Raw genomic sequence first — 22,716 nt, 5'->3', positions numbered from 1 at the left:
CCCAACCCCTCTCCCCCACCGTTCTAGCCTCTATGAGAACTGTATGAAACTTCTTTGATCCAGCGTCCTACCACTGTAAGGACCCAACCCATGTGTTTTCAAATCTAACTCAAATCAAAGTTGCCCCTACCCCCTAAAAAACACCTAACATGTTGCTAATGATTTCATGATCCTGCACCCTGTAATTGAAATCTCGGCCATGAAAATAACACATACAACCTTCCTATTAGGGATCACAATACAGCTGATATGAAATTATCAGTTGTGAGCAGCCCATAAAGCAACTTTGAAATATAAACTACAAAAACAAGAGAAGTAGTTCTGACACATACGACCATTACTTCATGCATAAAGTTGCTAAGACACATGGTGCAACCACATTGTCCGCAACAAATTAAAGCCATTAGAAAACATTAGTCCAGCAACTTCTCATAAAAAATGCACTCTAATCAATTGAACGCAAAAACCCAAATCGGAAAAGAATTTCCTGTCCCACCTCCTTCGCCCTCCCAGATCAAGCATAAAAACAGGAAAAAAAAAGCATAGCAAGAACAGGAGCAACAATTAGGCAAAAACAACCTGGATTTTGCATGTTCCACATGTTCCTGGAATCCCTAGAATTGAAATCTCGTCAAGCAAATTAACTAGGCATGCTGCGAATAGTCAATCCAGAAAAATGAGAAAAACATGGGCATTAGCCTAGGTTTAGACACATTTTTAGGTTAGTTGGTATCTTTCAAAACATATCTTGTGACATTATATCATGCACTGTAGCTTTGCAACCCCCTACTTGCATGGTCCCACTGAGCACTCCTCCCGGTTCTTTCCCAAGGTAAACACAAACACGATTCAGCAACTTGAAAAAAAAAGCAGATTCTCGAGAACACTGCAATGTCGCATCCTAAAACTTGCCATGCTCCTGTTCTTGTTGGAGAAAAGTTTATGTCTCCTTGTAGTCTGTCTCCTACTGCTTTACTTGTTATCCACATCATATACAAAAAAATGCTTCCCGCCCCCTGAAAAAGCCTGTTCAAAAAGCAGAAAAAAGCATCACGAAAATAGAAACAATTAGTAGGATAGTTTAGGTAGTTTTAACGTGCAGTTTGTATTGAAAAATTGAAGTTGCTCATGTTGATTCTATTTGTGCGGAAGAATGCAATTGACCTGAATGAACTCTGCCATTGATCTCAACAATGGACCTGCGATTGAGTAACTTGGATGAAGCAAGAAAAAAAAGGGGGAAAGCAACAACCTAATTTCATATAGCCGGCGTGTTTAGGCAAGGATATTGACAAAAATAAAGAGAAGCAACTATAAGGCATTGTGTGAGCAACTAAAGAATTAAAAAACCTACATCACCTAGGTTAAAAAGCAATTTCAGGGGGTGTTGTGTGTTCTGCAGGTATATTGAGAAAGAAAAAGCGACAAAAATAAAGCTAAATATATGTATAAGCAACTATTAAAAAAAAGATTCTAGAAAGTAACTATATTAGCTGAGGGATGCCCCTGTATTGCTTGCTGCCCTCCTATATTAAAAAGAAGCAACAATAAGGCGTTGCGTGAGCGACTAAATAATTAAAAGCAGCTTTGTTACCTAAGTTAAAAACCAACTTCAGGTTGTGTGTGTATGAGCAGGTATATTGAGAAGGAAAAAATGACAAAGATAAAGCAAAACATATGTATAAGCAACTAGTTAAGAAAAGGTCCTAAGAAGTTACCTAAAACAGAAAGTGCATTAAAAGAAGCAACTATATTTGCTGAGGCATGCACCTGTATTTGCTTACTGCCGCCTATATTAAAACGAAGGAAGCAACTACAAGGCGGTGTGTGAGTGACTAATAATCAAAAACAAACTACATTAGCTAAGTTAAAAGGCAACTTCAGGCCCGGGCATGGTCAAGTATATTGTTAAGAAAATGCAACTAAATAGATAGATCTAAACATATACATAAGCAACTATAGGGCATCGTACGAGCAAGTATATTGAAAACTCAATGCATGCTTGGATAGAGGCCCCCCACGGCCCCTATCAACTCCCCGGTGGAGCTCCTGCTGCCTGCCCTGCTCAACCGCACGCTCGCTTCTCCATCTCTGCTCCCGCTGCTAGGGGAAGTTGTTTAGTCGTAAGCAAATTTCTTATAATTAGAAAATTCCAAGCCAGAAATTGCAAGCTAAGCCCCAAATTAAACTAGACAGATTCCATGAGGCTTTGCGTAGTATGCATTTGCAGGATTTCAATCAATACAAATCACAGAGCAAATCTCACGGCTCTTAGTCGCTCTCTACTAGGGGAGCAAACTTACAACCAAAAGAGACATGAGATTTGTAGTATGCAACTTGTGGTCAACAAAACTGGTTAGTGGATCAACCTGTCACCAGCAACTTCCAAAAAAACATAAGTACCAAAACAATGTTAATTAGGAAAAGCTTAAACCTAGTCTGCATGCAACAAATCTAAAATGAACAGCAAATTTCCCCAATCAATAAACGGATTGAATCTAATTCTAGGTCAAAATTAGGGGGTTAATTAATTACAGAAGCTAAAGCCTAGTCTAGCTCTGCCTTTGCAACAACTATGACGACAGGCAACAATGACCTGCGCGCAAACCACTGTGCGGAAGCAAGATTGACACCCAAAGCAGTGTGCGCGAGGGAGCAAAATTGGCATCACAAACCCGAGCTGTGAATCAAAACAAAGCACATGCATAAATATGGGGCTGGAGAGGGATTTAACCGTGAAACTCGCTGCAAGGAAGGTGAAATCACGCTCGTTGCACCCGTCGAGCTCGTTCCTCCCCCGCACCTCGATGCGCGCCCCACACTCAAATCAGCGGCAATCTCCGTGGACTTGCACCGCGCTCCGCTTCCCCATACCCGCGCCTGTCCTCACCGTCGACCCGCGCCGCCGACAACCCACGCCGCGAAAGCAACCAAACCAACGGATCGTGCCATGAATCAGGAGATTGGGGGGCATGAATCATACGGGTGGGGGGAGGGGGGCGATGCATGGTGTGAGGGATGCTCCGGGAGAGGGCGCTCACCGAGAAGGAATGCTTGGGGTCGTCGATGCGCGCCCCGCAGTTCTCAATACGTGCCCTGCCCTCGAATCAGCGGTGAGCTAGACGACCTCTGTCGACCCGCACCACGCTCCGCTTCCCCAGACCCGCACATGTCCTCTTCGTCGACCCGCACCGCCGACAACGTGGGCCGCGAAAAGGAAAAACCTCGTCGTCGGGAGAGAGAGAGCAGTAGAGTGGGGGAGAAGAATGGAGAAATGAGGAGAGAGGAAAAGGGATAGGAACCGGCGTGACGTTAAAAAACGTAGGGCGTGGGGTCCCCCTGTTAGCGTGCGCCTGACAGAACGTGGAAACAGTGATGCTGTCTTAATCTCATCTGACGGACCAGCTGCGCCAAGGTGGAACGAGTGGCCAGGAAGCCTGCGCGCGAAGAGAGCAAGATGTGCATAAGCACTTTCAAACAATTAGGAAAAAAAAAGTAGCTGGGCTCTCTTGGATTTGTGCGACCGAAAAGTGTACGTGGAATCCATTGGGATTGCAATTGTCCCCGTCAAGTATAGACGATAGTTAGATACAGACATACAGTAGTATAGTTAATTAACTGATCATCGTAAGTACTCCATAAGTATAGATGAGTGAGTAGCATTTGGTTGGTAGCAAAGGCCGTTTCCAAATGCATCGCAGGAGCCACGGCGGTCAGCAAACTCAGCAACAACACCTGTACGTAATCTCGCTCCTGACAGGCCGGAGAATTGAGCTTCCTCCTGCGTGGCCTGAGACCAACACGCGTAGATTACAAAGGTAGAAACAACAGGGATTGATTTGTCCATCGTTTCATAGGATGCATCATCATCATCATCAATCGTTATTATATCCCTGCATTGTCGGACGTACGTCAAGGCATGCAGACGATTCTTCTTGGCACGTCATCGATCGGTCAGTGTATCTTAGCAGCTCTCTCACCGCGTGTAGACTTGAAAAGCTCCATCGACAACGACCAAACCGCACACCATTAGTGGCTACAAAAAGGAAACTACTACTACTGTGAACGTACGCCATCATCATCAACCAGAGTAGTAGTACCGTTTTAGTTTGATGCATGTATCCTTTTATATAGAGGCCAACGTAATGTTCGGTCCCAAAAGGGGATTAATTGGTTGTTGCTTGGACTGCAAAAACCTTGCTACGATCCCTCGATCAGCCCTTGTTGTTATACTCTATATATGGTCGATCAGAACGGGCAGAGCTACACTGACAGACAGACGAGTCGCCTTATCGACTTACCATCACGCACGCGGGCGGGTCCCAGAAAGCGTGTGTTGAATCTTCTGCCTCTCGACAGAAACCAAATTAGTCGGACCTCCGGGCAATTTTTTGTTTGAACCTCTGATTCAATGCTTCGAAGAGCGATCGAGACCGCGATGGTAGAGGTAGAATCGACCGATCCATGGACGACAATGAACGACAGCAACGGCCGTATATGATGATCTGCGTACGTACAGCTCCGGGTCCACGGCTGGCTAGCTCTGCATGAGCACGAGCATGAGCAGGACACGATCGATGGGGACGAAAGATCGATCGACGCGGTCATTTTTCGTCTCGATCGACTTGGGTCGTTGGACATCAGATCAGGATGTTCTTCTTCTGGGTCGGAGCAGATTAATCTAGAAGTCCACGACACGTCTCCATCCCCAGATCGAGGTCGAGCGCGTTGAGTTGAGACCCCAAGGTGACCGATGTTTTTTTTTTTTTTGAGAGGAAGGTGACCGATGGGTTTGGGCTGGGTTCCGTTCCTGGGCCTGTTTTAGCAGTACTCTTCGGTCAGCCGTTTCAGGGGCCGTGTTTCCAGGTCTTTTGTGAACTTTCTTTTCCAAAGTGAAGATGGCAAATTGGCAAGCAATGAACACATTATGTATCCAGGCCCAATTTCTGCCACACGGTTTTCAACTCGAGTTCCCCTAAACACAAAGGCCCTTTCAACTCGGCCGAAAACAACTACCGGCGAGCAAATCTCTCAAAGAAAAAACTACCAGCGACCAAGCCTCTCTTTCTTTTTTTACTCACGAACAAGGTTTGAACAAAAGAAAATTAGAATCTGTAGCCGTAATATTAGCTATACAAGCAACCCCTTCGTCATGTACCCAGCAAGAGCAATTATACTCAGTTTAGCCCTGGTCTTTACGCTAACACCAACAGCATGGCCAGCGATTTCACAACAGAAACAACAGCATAACACACACAGAACTTTGAGTCAGCAAATTGCAAGGGAAACTGCACAGTTAACTTGGGTGGATAAAAAGCACTAAAACCCTATGTATATAACACACATCATTGTGCTGAAATGGTACAACACAACAGGAGGAACACAGGAATCCCAGATGAAACAGACCTACATACGAACCATATTGATTATTTTCACCTACTAGACTGAAACGGCACATCGACACTCGAAAGTAGGCGGGTGCAACAAGCAGCTCCAAGCGGAACAAACAGATGAGGCTATACTACATTTCACAGGCGCGAAAGAAAGCACATGGTTTTGAGCAGCTCAATCCTTCTTGAAGATATCCTCTGGCTCGCGAAGGGTGCCAAACAGCCAGTCCATCCACACAGTGTAGTGGCCATAGTTGTGGCGGTACGTCGTGTGGTGGATGGTGTGGTAACCAGCACCCATCACCGGCCAGATCTTGCCGTGGATACAGTCATGGATGTTAGTCGTCCACACAGCCTCCAGGAATAAGAGAGCGATGTGTGTCCTGAAATGTGTTGGGACAAGGAAGAGAGCAAACACGTGTGGTATGGCTTGCAAAATCCCATCCAGTGGATGGAATGCTAGTCCTGGAAAAAACAGAACACAGTTATTAGAGATGTGGTGAAGAGACAATAGCCATCACCAAAGGAGTTAACTTTAGAAAGTGGCCACTCGGAAGTGAACATTGCACACTGGAGTACCATATCTTTTGTCTTTTTCTAATGGCGTTCCCTTGAGGTTCAGAACTTTAAATAGAAGTAGCCCAAATAATTAGTAAATCATGAATAAAACCACCACACTAAACATACTAAATAGGTAGAATGACGAGAACAATTATCAGCGTAGAATTATTTCGACTTTTCACATCAACAATAGATAGTAAATGTCCCATACAAAAGCAGCTCTGCCAGCAATTCAGAACTCTTGCCATTGCCGCTACAACAAGTTATATATACATATCTAATTACATATAACAGCAGTTCTAGTACGGTAAACAAATAAAAGGTGCATTTGCAATATTCAATACTCAACAGATCTATAAGAACTTACCCGCAAATGGTGATAGGGTATTCTCCTTGTTGTAAATGTGGTGGGTTGCATGTAGGTGCTTGTATAATGGCTTTATGTCATGCAACTCTCTGTGCATCCAGTAAATTCCAAACTCCACAAAGGTGAGATATAAAGCCACGTAGACAAGATACATTGGCCAACCAACTTCACTGATATGAAAGAAACACCGCGTCCATCCACTCTCAATCATGTACTCAGATATGGTTGGAAGAGCAGAGTAGAAAGGCATAGCCTTTGATGCAACAATTATTTGCTTCTTCATAGCTTCTAATGTGGGGATAGAATCTGCATCAAGTGCCATAATGTCTCAGCATCGCCTTCTATAAAGTCTTACCACATATTACCTAGACACATGAGGTTTTAGATTTGCCCTAGGGAATACAACCATTGGAGGAACTGGAAAAAGGAAAATGAGCAGGAGTGAAGTGCGCGTGATGAATGTGGCAATAATGTTAAAAGCTCTACCTACTGGTCACTTGGAATTTGTATGTACGCGACCCTGTCAGCTGACTGCATGTTTCCCAAAGCTAACACGTACACAAATTTTCTGCATATCCAACACTCTGTCCCCTTGCAAAAACTAGTCCCTCCATCTCTACATATAAGTCGCCATGGAATCCGTACAGTCAAACATTTTGAAAAAATTGAACATTTAATACATGTAAAAGTATAAAGACTAACCACATGAAAATAATTTATGTTGCAAAATACTTCCATAATAAATAGTTTTTCTTACAAATTATGAATAGAAATCATTTTCAAGTCTTGCATTGGAGAGTATGAAACAGCAAAAACGACTTATTATGTGGACGGAGGGGACAATAAACAGGATTGACACCTATGCAGACTAGCAGCCAGCAGTTCGGATGATAAGAGTCAGAAGAGTATGGATAAAGATGCAAAGTTTATATAAATCAGCTCTACGCAGAAAACGACAAAACAATAACCTAATTGGGCACGTGATGTCTGGAAAATGTCATACAACCAAATGCTGCCCATTGTGGAAAATGTTGAGGTCATGATTTAACCTTTTTTCAACTTTTTCACAGAAAGTATAATGCAGCAAAAAAATGAAACCAATTTCCAAATAAGTAAGAATCCAGTTGAAGAGGTTCTATCCTGGTTTTCTCTTGCATGACCAAAGAAAACATAGGCATCTCGGTCCCAGAGGAAATGCAAGTCAACCATCACTGGCCACAAGTATACACCAATAAGACAGGCTGCCCTACCCTTTATTTCTTATTTTCTGGAAAGAGGCACCCTACCTATTTTTAATCGGTGAATTCAATAATAAGAATTTGGTCAGGTGGTACATATGTATGAGCATTCAAAATATCATGCAATTATGTCCATACAGTTGCAGATATACTACGCCTTTCGATAGATATACACCACACAGGGCCCAATCTATTCCTATTTCCTAGAGCAAAAGTTTTCTAGCATCAACATATGTAAGATTTTTTTTAAGGACCTGGAAAATTACGAAGTGCCAGAACAGATCATAGAAGAACAAGTGGCATCTGTACTCTTTGAGCAACAGCAAACACTGACGTTGACAAGTTGACAGAGATGTTTACTTGTCAACATGTGATTGAACTCAGAAGCCGGCAAAAATAATCAATTAAATGATGATGCAACCTGACAAGGCATTCGAAAAAACCTCAAAACTGTTAGTGGTCTAAGTACATGGGTAACGTGCAAGCTCTCTTTATCAATTGATCTAACTTGATTGGCGATCTTGCCAAGAACATGTAGTGGTTGAAAGAACAGAAGAAAAATAGTATTTAAATGCACCACGAGTTGTTATTATACACCCTTAGTTTCTTGATGCTACACGCCTACCAAGCACTACACTAAACAAGATTGGTTCAACAAGTAATACACGAGATGCCGATCTCGATCAAGCAACAAGCTGATTAGCGCTTCAAACAATAGCAGAATGCACTCATGCAGGCGCACACCACTAGTTCAGTGAATGCCAAATTCTGTCCTGGAGTATCTATCTATTGAGGTGATCCTTTTCAACCATCAACTGGTCTGGGAACAAATCCAAGACAGAATCCCGAACCCACCTAACTTCCCTACCATACCGAGAGGCGAAAAAGTTGAGCCGAAGCCGCCGAGCACCTGATGCATAATGGGTAGTGACCACGAAGCTCTCTAAATCTCGAGTGAATGGGCTAACGGGGATCGAAAGGCCGGCGGCGGCGTGCCTTAACCTCCTCCCTGCCGTCATTTTCCCTTCACGGGGACCACTGAAACCCAAGCCCAAATCCCTTTCGCGAAACAACACCAAAGTCGCACTAAATCCTCGGGGGGGGGAACAGAGCGAGGGCGGGAGGGAGGGGGCAGGGACCTTTGGGGATGTAGGCGTGGCGCTTCCAGTAGTAGATGACGAAGCACCAGAGGAAGCCGGTGAGGAAGTAGATGAGGTATGCGCCGACGCCGTTGCGCAGCCACGACTGCAGCGGGTGCGGCAGCGCGCGCCACCAGTCGCCCGGCACCACCGCGCTGAGGAAGATCTCGTTGTACCACCCCGTCTCCTCCCGGAACAGCACCGAGTACTCCGCCCCTCCGCCTCCGCCGTGCGCCGCCGCCGCCATCGCCGGCAGCGGGTGGGTGTCGTTGGTGTGGGAGCGGAGCGTGGGGGAGAGAGAACTGAGGACGGCTGGGTGGGGTTTTAAAAGGCTAGTGCGGTGCGATCTGGACTACATGTGCCAGATGAAGAAGACGGTGTTTGGTTCCTTGGTTTCCTGGTTTCGAAAACTTTGGCTGCCGAAATAAGAGCGTGACCAGGAGGCCGGCAACCCAGGGACGCCTGGATTTTATACTATGTCCATCTCATCCTTTTTTGTCTTGTTTGGAAAAATGGTTAGGTTGGAATTTGCCAGTTTTGTCCTGGTATCATGAAAGAATACACTTTCCTCTGCCAATAAGAAAATAAACAGAGAGGAATGATACGTTTTCCGGATGGCTTGAGGTAGTAGAGTTTTCGCGGTAAAACATGACACGTCAGCACTAATACAGTACTGTTTTGTATGGGGTGGGGGTGGATGGCTGCTGGTGTCCGGTTTCGACAATTAATTAAGTCGCTACACGACGTGAGACGGATTTTGTGGGGCTAAAACTATGATACGTCAATGATAATACCGTTTCGCATAGGGTGAGAGAACATTGATGTCCGCTTTCGGCTGTTGAGAGACCAAAGATATATATACTTTTTGGCAAGTTTGGGAATGATTTTCTCTCTCTGTAGAAACTACATTTGAACTAGGATATTGTTTTTGTGGCAGCCAACTCCAATCTCGTCGTTGCTACCAAAACGTGGCTTTTATAATTGTCATTCCAAGGAGCGTTGAGTGGCCGGTGATGACTTCTCGTCTTTAAAGAGGAATATTATTAGGTGAGGTTATTTTTTGACTGTAATTTAAAGATGGTTATGTAAAGGATGATTGGTTTAATATATGGTTTTGATCTTCTCATAGGCGAAACATGTCTTAGCTATGACCTCTCATATGTCAGGCAGGACTTAGTAATCACAACTTCTCGACATAGAAGCCATGTAAAAGAATTAATCTTGTGAGCCATATTATCTTAAAAAATTAAAGTTACAATAAAAAATAACAAGCCTTTGCAGAGAAATGATGTACGCACTTGTCGGTGGCGCGCCATGAGGCAATCCCAAAAGACGTGTCTTTATTCAACCCTCGTTAATGGTTTAATATTAAGAAATTTTGAGATTAAAACCCACTGTTTGTCCAAATTCTAACAGTTAACAGGTCGAATTCGGGATTAAAGCAATAGGGTGTTATTTTGGGGGCAAAGTGATGCTGGGCATCAGAACTACGAGTAGTGACTATTTAGCATAATATCGATGCACTTTTTGGGGGGAGTATAATATCGATGCACTTTACAGTGACTGTCTTGCTTGTGCATTTCGGTTTAGCTATACAAATATCTTTAACCGACTTTGTTTACTGACCGGTCAAATCTTTTTTCTACTTAACGAATCTTCTCCTGCTTATATAAAGAAAACGTTGTGACCTGGATCGCCGCTGTCACTGATCACGTCTGCTGCTCTAGCAGAGCGCGCGCGCGCACATGACACATGGCCCTGTCGTATGTGAGGCTGCTCCAACGGTACCAACAGGCAGTCCGCAGTCCGGACAAGCTTCTGACGCCATGGGGATCAGCTCCATCTGTCAAACGTGAATTCCTGACCGACCAATCGTGCCCCCGGAGAACGTGCAAGCAAAACGTCGGGCGCCGCAGGTATCAAGGGTACGTTTGGTTTCTTGCCAAAGTTAGTTGTAGCCTCAGCTGGGCAAGGATATGCGTTTGGTATTGTAAAAAATTCTAACTTTTGAGAGCCAGGTTGTCTCGCTAGGCCAGGAAATCCTAGCTCAGCCAGAAGAGCCGATTCGATTCGCTCTCAACGGCATAACCGGTCAAGAAATCCCAACTCGTAACTGTCTCCACCTTCCGATTCTTGTGGTTAGCGAGCAAAAGCTACAGAACCAAACGCATAACCGAGACGAGGCTAGCAAAGCCGCGTTGACCTACCTAGGCTAGGCTAGCTCAGCTATGGCCCAACCAAACGGACCTGAGTTACCCCAAACATCCCATGATCCCCGTTGCCGTTGATTTGCTTGCACAATTTAAGCGCAGCCATGTTCTTGTGCAGCAACACTCTTTAGTTAAGTACTCCCCGTCTCAAATTTACTGCAGTTAATACTGTCGAACACAACGGTGTTCGTTCTCATATAAATTTACTGATGTAATGTTTGGTCTGATATTTAGAACGCGAAAGTTACTCATGCCTTTATGGATGCGACTTGACCCTCAACTATTCCTTATAAAGATCGATGTCGACGCTGCCAATTGGATGACTCAAACACTTGGGCTGTTTGATGTTGACAAAGCATGCTTTGGTTTCCGGCGTTGCCACGCCTTTTTCTTTCTTTCTTGTTGTCTCGACATGTTGTACGATTTTATGCGTCGAGACAAATCTGTTCGATTCCATTTCGAGAGAAAGAAAGAAGCGACCCGAGTGGAGTGAAGTAGACAGCCATGTGCATGCATCAGTCGATCGATCGAGCTTGAAGAGGTGCCAATCAAGGGAGGAAGGAATCGCAATCTGACGAAGAACTGCACGGTAGACAGACCATTATACGTACGTACGTATGGGTAATGGGGACTCGCCCATCCGGGATACGGCACTGCTGCAGTGCTCTTGCATTTTCATGGGCTCGATTTGGCTGTGTTGTGAACCAGCGGGTGCCACGCTCCATTCTTCAGACTGTACGTGATAGGAGACAGTAGTACCACCGTTCCCTGTATCAATAACGGACAGTGCGAGTGAGTTGGAGAGGGCACCCTACCGCAATGTCGACCAGTCGATCGATGTCGATCTATCGGTCCATTTGGCTGCTGGGGGGCTTGGGTTGTTGACCCGTCAAGTCTGTTGCCTTTCCTTTCTTTTTCACCAACAACAGTCTTGATCTGGCCCCTTTCTTATCCGAACCAACTCATCCTCTCTGCGAATTATAGGAGGTTCTCTTGTGGCTCACACGGTGCAATCACTGGTACTCCCTAGTCCCTACGTTCTTAAATACAGTGCTTGTAACAACGACAAGAATTTGGAAAAGAGAAGGTAATAATAACTTTTTTCTTTATCAGTGGCTCGCCGTCATAGCAAATTAGCAACAACTCGAACCAGAGAAGTGTGTTCTTAGTTTAAGACGCCCACTGTTTTGACTCGACCGTTCGGACGTACGTGCTCGGCAACTTGTTGTTTGTCTGCTTCTGATTTTTTTTTTCTTCTTCCATGTGACGCTCCTCATGTACTGTTGTATGTTTTTTTTTGGGTTATTAGTGTTGATAATTAAAGATCGGTTAGTTAGCTCGTTGGCTTTAATGAGCTCAAATTCGAGATTAGCTCGATTCGTTTAAGGCTTGTTAAGCTTGCGCCTGCGCTCGTTACAGGGTTCAAGCGTGAGCTCAGTTACTATGATTTTTTTTTTGCTTTAAAATCATCATATAGGCAGGAAAAACATAAGGGCCGAATAGTATGGAAAATCGTATTGTGAAAACTAAGCCCATTAGGTCGCATACATATAAGCCCATTATTACATGTCCTAATGCGGCCACATTTCTGGTCCTAACGTGGGCCACTAGGTCGTACGCGTGAGCCAAATGGGCTCACGGCTACGCCACCAAAACTAGAAGTTCTCCTGGTATTGGGCCCAACTTCTCCCCGGAACAAGCAAGTCACGAGGAATCTATGTTCGTCCCTCAAAAAAAAAAAAAAGGAATCGGTGTTCCGCATAGCAGCAGTGCCTTTTGCTAAAAAAAAAAGCAGCAGTGCCCGTTTCAGTTCGCCCAGATTCTCGAAAAAAAAAATACGGAGTATGTCAGTCAGTTGGCCCTCTCTAAAAAACATTTCTCATGAAGCAAATAAATAGGAGGAGATATCCCCTCCGATCCTAAATTGTTGTCGAAATATTACATGTATCTAGACGTTTTCTAAGAATAGATACATTCATATTCGAACAAATTTGAATCAACAGTTTAGGCTAAATAATTTCTGCCGATCGTCCATTCATCTACTGTTCGTTTCTCTCGTACCATCCGGCCTGGCTCTTCTGTTTGTTGGCCACAGTGAGATCGACGAGATAACCTGGTATACATGGAGACAACGGCACCCGCCGTAACATAGAAACAAGCTGTTCTGCGTTGCACGGACGGGCCACCGTCTGCCGGCCGGCCGGTCTCTGACTCTCTGTACGCTGCACACGCTGACACACACACAACACAACACACAAGCTGTACGTGTTTCCGATGCAGCGAAACGAGAAAACCGAGCGCCTCTCTCTTTCAGCATCGACTCACTCCACTGGGTCCACGGCTCCTGTTCCCGAGTTCAGATCTCTCTGCATCGATGGAGCTAGGGCATGGCACGCAGCGCAGCCCTTCACTGCTGAGTGCCCCCGGGGGACCGGAAAGATGGACGGCGGGGACCCCCCGATTGATAGATGGATGGATCGAACTCCGTGGACGAGATTGATCGGCTTCACTGGGGTTGCATTACGACGGGGATCATGGGAAATGGGAGCGAGATCTGCTGGATCGAGATATGTATTGTGCTCATGTGGAGGAACAGGTGCGTGTCCATGGATCAACAATGCTCCTCGCCAACCTCCGCTGTTCTATCCTCTGTTCCTGTTCGTACTTCGTAGGTGGCTTGTCAGTGTGATCGCGTGAGCCATGTAGTTTTTGTCTCCGATGCAATGTAACGCGTTGGGTTGGGTTTGGAGATCGACTAGGCGGAGAGCACACCCGGCAGCACGTACTCCAGGTGACCCATCCCCAACACCAAACAGACGAGGCCGGTTCGAGACTTTTCCTTGCCATCTCTCTGTGTCCGTGGCAGATGCCAACGGCCGGCCAAGGCCAACCTACCTAGCTAATACCAACCACTTCACTGTGGAGCAGTACTATGTTGCTATCGGTATCACGCTCACACGGATCGATCGATGGCCCACGGCCCGGCGGGGCGGCGCCTTTTCAGTTAAGACGCGCAGCTAGCAGTGCAGTGCCAAAGCTGCAATGCACCACCAAGTTCCTGCTAGCTGCCACAACGCCTTTGCTCTTGGACCACTGTCCAGTACATTGCTTCGAGCTGCGCATCTACCGTTGCATTGCGTTGCCTGCCGCTGGGGGTTACCGTAGGTTGCGACGCGACTGACTGGGAAACCTGAGTCCGGTCCCGGGTCCTTGAATAAAAACAAGCAGAAGGGACGAACGGTGAGCTTTTGTTTTGGACCGACTGGTTGTCATAAGATGTTGGGTGCCCAGCGTCTAGATCTTTTTGTTAAGCCGGTCGAGCGATCCATGGAGGTGGACTCGGGGGGGCAGGGGTATCTTCATGAGTGTTGATGATGAATGGCATTGCTAGTTCTCGCTCTGCCAGGTACTAACGAACGGCGAACTCATCAATGCCAGCCGTGTCTGTCTGTCTACTGAATCTGGGGAAACTGCAGGCTCGAAGATGTATTCTACTGAGGATCGTAAAATTCTGCCGAAACTTTTCTTTTCCAAAATGGAAAACGGTCTTGGGCGATCCTTGGATCAAAGCACGCATGACGATATTAAAACAGGTGCACCGATCGAGCGGAGACAAACAAAACCGCTGCGTGCCGTGGTGCATGTCGCGATCGAGCCGCTGCTGACAAGGAAAGCTACTGGACACGAGCTGACAAGCTCCGGAGTAGGAAGAAAGAAAAAACGGCCGATCCTGCAACGACGACGACGAACGGCGCCCCTGCGCGGCCCAACGGCTCTTTCCCTTCTGCGGACCCCTGAGGCCGCCTGAACAGAACAGAGCACAACACACAATGAAACCTACATTTTTGGTAGAACATGCAGTAACAATGTAGTACTCCTAATGATCTCAAAAGACAAACCACGAATGATCATCACACAATCCGGCAGCTATTCTAATCATCATCTCCGTCGTCATCCATGTACGTACACAAACACATCATCAGCCAAAAAAAAAAGAGAGCAGTCAGATCCAATCCAACGGACCACATCTAAAAATCGTCCAAAAGAAACAAAAAACAAAATTCCCCAAAGCATCTTCCTTCCACTCTCACGAGGCAAATTTTCAATTTTACACTAATCGTCGTCATCACTGGCTGACGGCGGGGCCGCCGCCGCCTTCGGAGACGGCGGGCGAGTCGGAGACGGCGGAGGACTCGTCCATGGACGACGACGACGAGAGCTCCCCCCGCCCTGAAGAAGGCTCCTCCCTGCACGCGCGGATCTCGTCCACCATTTTTACCACGTACGCGGCCTTGGGCCGCTGCTCCGGCGCGGTGGCGGCGCAGCTCAGCGCAAGCTGCAGCATGGCCACCATCTCCTCCTCGATCCCTTTGTCCTTCATCAGCTCGAGATCGAACACCTCCGACGTCCACTCCTCCCTCACCACCGACTGCACCCACCGCGGCAGCGCCTCCTCCCCTTCCCCCGCGGCCATTGCCGGGCACCGTCCCGTCAAGAGCTCTAACAGCACCACCCCCAGCGCGTACACGTCCCCCTTCTGCGTCGCCCATGGCCTGGATGCCGAAGCCGGCGCCGGCGCCTCGGGCGCCCGGTACCCCGACATGGCCGAGCAGCAGCCCAGCTGCGCCAGCCCGCAGTCCGCCAGCCGCGCCTCGCCGGCCCTGTCGAGCAGGACGTTGGTGCTCTTGACGTTCCCGTGCGCCTCGAGCTTGCTGCCCGCCGTGCCGCTGCGGCCGCGGCGGGTTCCGTGGTGGATGAATGCCAGGCCGCGAGCCGCGCCGGACGCGATCCGGAGGCGCGCCGCCCAGTCCAGCGGCGTCCGCCCCGGCCCGCCGCGGTTGCCGTGGAGGAGGGAGAAGAGGCTGCCGTTGGGCATGTACTCGTACACCAGCAGCTTCTCGTCGCGCGCGTAGTAGTAGGCGTTGAGCGGCACCACGTTCGGGTGCCGGAGACGCCCCAGCACGGTCATGTGGTGCTCGAACTCCTTCTTCGAGGACGAGGAAGACGACGAAGCAGCCACCGGCGTTGGATTGTCGCGGAGGCGCTTCACGGCCACGACGCTGCCGTCGTCGAGCACGGCCTTGTACGCGGTGCCGGAGCCGCCTTTGCCCAGCATCTCCGCCGACGCGCGCAGCAGCTCCTCGAGCTCGAACCGCCGCCCGATGCCGGACAGGTCGTCCAGGAACACCATCTTCCCCCGCTCCGGCGCCGCCCCCGCCGCCGCGGCCGCGACGACCCCGGCCGCGCCGTACGGGCTGGACGAGTACACGATCTTCTCCCCTTCCCGGTGCCGCCGGTCGCTGCGCCGCCCGGAGAGCCGCGGCCAGAAGTAGCAGAACAGCAGCCCGGCGACGAGCCCGACCACGGCGAAGTCCCCCGCCACGATCGCCACCACGGCCGCGCGGCTCATCTTCCCTTTGCCACCACCCCCTTCCGCGGCCGGCTTCGTCGCCGCCATGGCTGCCGCGGCACCCGGCGGGCAGGAAGACGCCGCCTCCTCCTTGCACGGCGCCAGCGGCGCCCCGCAGAGGTCGGCATTCCCGGCGAAAACCTCGGCCGGGAACCCCGCCATGGCGGCCGGAATTCTCCCAGAAAACAGATTACCCGAGACATTGAAGTCCTGCAGCCGCGGGAGCGCGATGGCGTCGACGGGGCCGGAGAGGCGGTTGGAGTCGAGCCGCAGCGTGAGGAGGCGGTCGAGGCGGTTGATCTCCGGCGGGACGGCGCCGGAGAGGTTGTTGGAGGAGAGGTCGAGGCGGAGGAGGCGGTAGAGCTTGCCGAGCTCGGGCGGGACGGGGCCGGAGAGCGCGTTGCGGGAGAGGAAGAGCAGCTTGAGCCCCACGAGCGGGGACAGGTCCGGGATGGGGCCCGAGAGCGCGTTCCCCTTGAGGCTGAGCACGCGGAGCCCGTCGAGGTTGGCGAGCGCCGGGAGCGCGCCGGAGCCGGAGAGGGAGAGGCCTTCGAGGACCAGCCGCGTCACCCGCCCGCCCGCGCAGGTGACCCCGCGCCATGGCTGCGGAGAAGTACCGGCGCATGGGTTCGAGGAGAGGTTATTCCAGGTTGCTAGCGCGTTGGACCTGTCGGCGGCGAGGCGGAAGGCGGAGAGCGCGGCCACATCGGTGTCCAGCGAACCGGCATTGGCGTGGTGGACGGAGAGCAGCGGCGGGAGCAGAAGGAGAAGCAGGAGGAATGCAGGAAGCATGGTGTTTTGTCTGCGCTTGGCTTGTGGTGTGTGGATGCTGGCGACTGGGAGCTGTGCTGCGCTGCAAGTAGTAGCAAATTGGAGACGAGACGGAGGGCGTTCTTCTTGGCTCAACGATGCCGGTTACTTTTTCCCCTGAGACCTCCTTTACCGGCTCGTGTAATTGGAGTGCGATCCAGTGCGTGTAGAATTTATAATTTTTTGGAACCTCAGGGCTCAGGCCCATCTCGTGTAATTGGAGAGCGGTGAAGAACGCACGGGGCAGAGGACATGTCCAGGCTTTTCGATGGGCACATGAGTGTCAGGAGCTGAGGCACACACACAATGACACAAACACGAGAGGGAGGTAAAGTGAAAAGGGTGAAAGCCAGGAGGGGAATTGTTTGGGCATCATGTCACAGTGGGGGCTTTTTTTGCTCGGGGTAATTATTGAAGCATGGATTGGAGAGCCTTGATTGGGATGCGGTGTGGGGCGAGCATTTTGGGAGGTTAAAAACAATCGATGGAGCTCGTGATGGCGCCAAAGAAACAAGCAGAGAGACGCGGGCAGGCGCGCGCGTTCGTGGGCGGATGACGAGTGCTTTGGAGCATTTTTCTATCCAACTGTAGGAGCACTAGCTATAGATTTTAGTCGAGGTGAATGTGAGCTCGGAGCAAGAGAACCAGAAATAACGTTTTTTTTTTTAGAGCAACGATCGGGCGACCAGGCCTCCTTCCAGCCCAGTAACAAACACAAGGGATGAAGGATGGAGAAACTCGTTCTTCGCAGTATAGGTGCCAACTCTACTCCATGGGCCTCCCTTGGGCCGGCCGTCCATCTTGCGTCCCCGGGCCGGGCCGGCGCTGGGCCTGCTCACTCACTACCTTCACAATTTACTTCCCCTCAAAAAAAAAGAAAAAAAAACTTCTTTCACAATTTACTACTCTTACGTGCAGTTCAGCTTTTAGTGAACTTTACCCCATCTCTCTATATACGTACACACAAGTTAAGAATTGTCCAAAGTCCTAATTAATTAGCTAGGCAGCGTGTACTACGTACATTAGCTACGTACTGAGCCTTGCCCCATCTGTACCGTACACAAGGCAAGACAAGTTGTCCAAATTCTATAGTAAGCACTGCCTCCGTCCAACGACGAGGAATGTATTAATTTTTTTTTGACCAATGATTTGACCATAAATTACACTATTAATATATAGTTATATGACATAGATTCATATTTATTATATTTCTACTAAGGATATTTTATTATGGTTATGATTTTGTTCGCATTAGTTACATATTCATGAAGTAATTTGGCTCAAAGGTTTGGTCAACCAAACTCTAATATGTCCTTTTGTTGGAAGGAGGAATTACCACACAAAAGAGTGGATCGCATCGGTATATAAGTACGTTTGTGTAATTTATTTAGGCTCTATCAACTCTAACTCTTACAGCGTCACGCTTGCTAGCTGACCTGATAACCACTTGCAGTTTACTACTGATCGACTCGTTTTACTTCTTCTTCTTCCGGTTCTATCGGTGTCTACGTACCTCTGACTGCAACTTGTGACCTTAATCAAGTATGCCACTGGCCACATGTCTTAAACAACGATCAGTAAAGGCAATACATGCAAAAGCCAGCTCAATTAGGCCTGACCCAAGAAGATACTGTTCCAAGTACATAGAGCCTCTCAATCACAGCTAGCTTGCCGCATCGAGCAATCGGCCATGAACAGCGCGAGCAAGGCCATGCTGCTGCAGCCAGTCTCCCGTTCAGGCAGCAGTAGCCACCGCAGCCGTGTCAATGCGGTGCTGTCAATCCTGCTCGTCTTCTCCATAGGATATGCCCTGGGCTTGATCTCCAACTCCACCTTCCAGAACTCGTACATCCCTCCGTTCTTCTTGGCGCCATTGCTGCATCCCTCCTCCATGCCGTCGTCGGCGCCAGAGAAATCACCACCGCCGTGCAAGGGTTTGCCGACGGCGACGGATCTATTCCTCTCGCCGAGCAGCGGCGGCGGAGGCAGTGCCATGCACAACATGACCGACGAAGAGCTGCTCTGGAGGGCGTCCATGGCGCCGCCCAAGGCCACCCACGGGCGCACGCCGAAGCGCCGGGTGCCGAAAGTGGCATTCCTGTTCCTGGCCAAGGGGGAGCTGCCGCTGCGGCCACTGTGGGATAAGTTCTTCTCCGGGCACGACGGGCTCTACTCCATCTACGTCCACGCCAACCCCGGCCACACTGCCATCTCGCCGCCACCGGCAGACTCCGTCTTCCACGGCCGCACGATCCCAAGCAAGAACACGAGCTGGGGACACCCCAGCCTAGCGGACGCAGAACGGCGTCTTCTAGCGAACGCGCTGCTGGACATCTCCAACGAGCGGTTCGCGCTACTGTCCGAATCCTGCATCCCGATCTTCGACTTCCCCAGAATCCACGCCCACCTCCTCTCCTTCTCCCCCAGCTCCGGCGCCGGCAATGGAGGCATGAGCTTCGTGGACAGCATCGACGACGGCATCAGCCGCGCGCGGTACAACCCAGCGCACGCCGCCCACGGCGTGCCGATCACGGTCTGGCGCAGGGGCAGCCAGTGGTTCGAGATGGAGCGATCCATGGCGCTGGAGGTGGTCTCTGACGAGTTCCTGTACCCCGTCGTCCGGGAACAGTGCTACGACCCCAAGTACGGCGGCGTCCCGGACGAGCACTACGTGCCGTCGCTGGTGAGCTTGCTGGAGCTGAGCGCGCGCATCGCGAACCGCTCGCTGACGTACCTCGAGTGGCATGCCGGGACGGCGCACCCGTGGACGCATGGCCCGGAGAAGGTCACGGAGGAGATTTTCCGGAAGATGAGGGCTGGCGGCGAAGGGGGGAATTGCAGCTTTAGTGGTGGTGATCATGGCGGGTTGAGCGGCATCTGCTTCCTGTTTGCGCGCAAGTTTGAGGGGAGTGCGTTGGGGAAGCTGCTCGAGCTGGCTCCCAAGGCTATGGGCTTTGGGTCAGTGATCTGAGAAAACGGTCGTTTTGAGTGGGGCTGGATAAGGATAAAGTTCGTATAACTTGTTAAGATAAGAAACAAAATATTATCTCCGAATTTCAGGGATTGTTTACCCCTAAACTCTCTAGAACGTTCAGCCAGACCTGCGACTGACTCTATGATTGGCCAACACGCTCGTACTAGCTGACAGAAAGGCTCAAACCATTGTGAATCACCAGTGACTCGCTGGCAAGGGTCTACCTCAACCCCTTGCTACCAAGAGTTGGGTTTTTACAAGGAAAAGGAAGTCATTACTCAGGTATAAAGGGTACAATGGCAAAAATGAGCCCACAAGATGAGATCCTTGGTGACAGAAGTATCTTCAATAACGGTCAACTAACGGCGGTGCCATATTTGTACCTCATGTAAAATTTGAGTGGTATATTTGGAACAGTCAAATTCTCATGGCCATACGGCCAAATTCTTAGTGCAAATATGGAATTCTCTCATGACAGAAATGATTGTTAGCCGGGACTTCATACACGAGCCAAGTTGTTTTTTTTCCTCCTCCTTTCTCTTTCTTCCCCTGGCCAGCAAAAATGATTTTTTTTGTGGGTACATGAATGATTTATTAGTTAGGGAATAAGGTTTTTATTTTTACAATTCTCAACGAGGAGCTCATGAATAGTTCTACTAGGCACATCACTTAAATATTGCTCCCGAGTACAAATGGTCATTCTCGATTGCTCACCCAAAACCCATAATCTTGGGAGCCAGCTCGAGCAGCTTGCCCAACGCGCCTGCAGAGAACTTGCGCGCAAAAAGGAAGCAAATGTCGCTGACCCTGCCATTGTAACTGCAGTTTATAGCGCCTCCCTTCATCTTCCCGAACAGCTCCTCTGTCACGTTATCAGCACCGAAAGTCCATGGGTGCGATGTCCCGGGGCACCAGTCATGGTACGTCAGCGAGCGGTTGGCGATGTGTGCACTCAACTCCAGCTTGCTCACCAACGTCGGCAAGTAGTGCTCATCAATGACGGCGCCATAGCTAGGGTCGAAGTGGTCACGTAACACGGGGAGTATGGTCTCGTCCGTGACCACCTCGAGGGCGAGGGCACGGTCCATCTCGAACCACTGGTTGCCCTTCCGCCAGACATAGAGGGACACGTTGTGGCGCCCATAGACAGGATTGTAGCGCACGCGGTTCCGGTGGTCGTCGGCGCTGTCCACGAAGCTGATGCCGACGGAGCCCAAGAGGTGGGTGCGCACTGTGGGGAAGTTATAGATCGGGATGCACGACTCCGACAGAAGAACGAACCGCTCGTTGGATACGTCCAGGAGCGCGTTCACTAGCAGCCGCCGCTCCGCATCCACTAGTGTCGGATCTCCCCATTTCGTTTTCTATGGTACATCCGTGGACACACACAAACAAAATAAATGTTAATTGCATCGCAATGATCATCTCACCGCTATTTCTAAAACAACCGAGGAATAGCTATTTCTAAGTAAGAACCGGCTGATCAAGAAATTAAGATTTGCAAGGATAAATGTGACAAAACTCAGAATCAGTACCTGGCTGGGGATCATGCGCCCATAGAAGACAGAGTCCGTTGGCACCGAGCCGGTGTAGTCGGGGCTCGCGTGCACGTAGATGGAGTAAAGCCCGTCGTGGCCGGCGAAGAACTTCTCCAACAAAGGCCGCAGCGGCAGCTCCCCCTTGGTCAGGAACAGGAAGGCAATCTTGGGAACAAGGCGGCGTGGCTTGCGGGCGACCTTGGGCGCCATGGAAGCCCTCCAGAAGAGCTCCTCGTCGGTCATGTTGTGCATGCCGCCGCCGTTAGGCGAGAGGAACAAGTCGTCCGTGAACCCCATGCACGGTAGTGATCTCTCCGGCGGCGACGGCAATGGCGGCGAGCTCGACAATACCAGAGAAGGGTGCTGCAATGGTGTTGCCGAGAAAAATGCTGGGAGGTCGAGGTAGAGGTTTTGGAAGGTGGAGTTGGAGATCAAGCCCAGGGCATATCCTAAGGCGAAGACGAGCAGGATTGGCACCACATTGAAGCGGCTGCTGCTGCTGCCTGCAGAACGAGAGACTAGCAGCATGGCTTTGCTCGTGCTGTTCATGGCCTAGACCTTAGCTTAATTGCCTTGCCTCGGGCATGCGTGGGAGAGCGATGCAGAGCTGTGGAAAGACTATATATATACTTGGAATAATATTGTATACACGACACGACAAGAACTGAGCCGGGGTTTGTCATATATTATCCGTGCTGATCGGCGTTGTTTAAAGACATGTGTGGTAGGTTAATTAATTAAGGTCAACAGAGAGGGGACTTGGGAATCACTACTCTACAGCGAAGAGCCGGAAAAGTACAGCAAAGGACTATGGATAATTAACCTGCAAATGGTGATCAGGCCGGCCGGCTAGCAAGCGTGCGTGACTCTGTAAAACCTGCGCGCTTGACCCAAGTTAAATCACACGACGATCTGTACGTATGTGTATACCTATACCTATACCGATACTATATATAGTGATATCTTAGTTAGTGCTAGCGTGGACTTTGATGATTTGATCTCTTCACTTGTGTATAGATGGGGCAAAGTTCGCTAGCTACATGCGAGTACACGTTGCTTACTCAGCTTTCAGGGAATTT

General features: G+C 49.5%; 4 protein-coding genes across 4 annotated transcripts; 1 reads left to right on the top strand and 3 right to left on the bottom strand.

The window, feature by feature from the left end:
* Positions 1 to 5,276: 5,276 nt before the first annotated feature.
* LOC100823877 (delta(7)-sterol-C5(6)-desaturase) lies at positions 5,277 to 9,125 on the bottom strand. The gene is made up of 3 exons (XM_003568116.4): positions 8,696 to 9,125; positions 6,319 to 6,624; positions 5,277 to 5,855 (listed from the first exon to the last, which is right to left on the bottom strand). Exons 1-3 carry the CDS (start codon positions 8,940 to 8,942, stop codon positions 5,566 to 5,568), a joined length of 843 nt encoding a protein of 280 aa, XP_003568164.2. The 5' UTR covers positions 8,943 to 9,125; the 3' UTR covers positions 5,277 to 5,565.
* Positions 9,126 to 14,733: 5,608 nt separating this feature from the next.
* On the bottom strand, positions 14,734 to 17,279 carry LOC100832536 (probable leucine-rich repeat receptor-like protein kinase At1g68400). Its single transcript, XM_003565254.4, has one exon. It carries the CDS (start codon positions 17,105 to 17,107, stop codon positions 15,032 to 15,034), a length of 2,076 nt encoding a protein of 691 aa, XP_003565302.1. The 5' UTR covers positions 17,108 to 17,279; the 3' UTR covers positions 14,734 to 15,031.
* Positions 17,280 to 18,815: 1,536 nt separating this feature from the next.
* On the top strand, positions 18,816 to 20,210 carry LOC100832229. The gene has a single exon (XM_003565253.3). The coding sequence runs from the start codon at positions 18,816 to 18,818 to the stop codon at positions 20,094 to 20,096; it is 1,281 nt and encodes a 426-aa protein (XP_003565301.2). The 3' UTR covers positions 20,097 to 20,210.
* Positions 20,211 to 20,521: 311 nt separating this feature from the next.
* Positions 20,522 to 22,244, bottom strand: LOC100831933. The gene is made up of 2 exons (XM_003565252.4): positions 21,635 to 22,244; positions 20,522 to 21,463 (listed from the first exon to the last, which is right to left on the bottom strand). The coding sequence occupies exons 1-2, from the start codon at positions 22,184 to 22,186 to the stop codon at positions 20,810 to 20,812; spliced, it is 1,206 nt and encodes a 401-aa protein (XP_003565300.3). The 5' UTR covers positions 22,187 to 22,244; the 3' UTR covers positions 20,522 to 20,809.
* Between the last annotated feature and the right edge of the window lie 472 nt (positions 22,245 to 22,716).

Source organism: Brachypodium distachyon, chromosome 2, assembly GCF_000005505.3.
Source record: "Brachypodium distachyon strain Bd21 chromosome 2, Brachypodium_distachyon_v3.0, whole genome shotgun sequence".
NCBI lineage: Eukaryota > Viridiplantae > Streptophyta > Magnoliopsida > Poales > Poaceae > Brachypodium > Brachypodium distachyon.
This window is presented reverse-complemented; position numbering and strand designations above follow the sequence as displayed.

Bases quoted from the DNA above. Each gene is read 5' to 3' on its own strand.
- LOC100823877 (XM_003568116.4), bottom strand. From the start codon at position 8,942: ATGGCGGCGGCGGCGCACGGCGGAGGCGGAGGGGCGGAGTACTCGGTG. The intron at 6,625-8,695 runs GTCCCTGCCCCC...CACTTGATGCAG, and splicing joins CCACGCCTACATCCCCAAAG to ATTCTATCCCCACATTAGAA. The intron at 5,856-6,318 runs GTAAGTTCTTAT...TGTTTTTTCCAG, and splicing joins TACCCTATCACCATTTGCGG to GACTAGCATTCCATCCACTG.
- LOC100832229 (XM_003565253.3), top strand. From the start codon at position 18,816: ATGAACAGCGCGAGCAAGGCCATGCTGCTGCAGCCAGTCTCCCGTTCA.
- LOC100831933 (XM_003565252.4), bottom strand. From the start codon at position 22,186: ATGAACAGCACGAGCAAAGCCATGCTGCTAGTCTCTCGTTCTGCAGGC. The intron at 21,464-21,634 runs GTACTGATTCTG...GATGTACCATAG, and splicing joins GGCGCATGATCCCCAGCCAG to AAAACGAAATGGGGAGATCC.
- LOC100832536 (XM_003565254.4), bottom strand. From the start codon at position 17,107: ATGCTTCCTGCATTCCTCCTGCTTCTCCTTCTGCTCCCGCCGCTGCTC.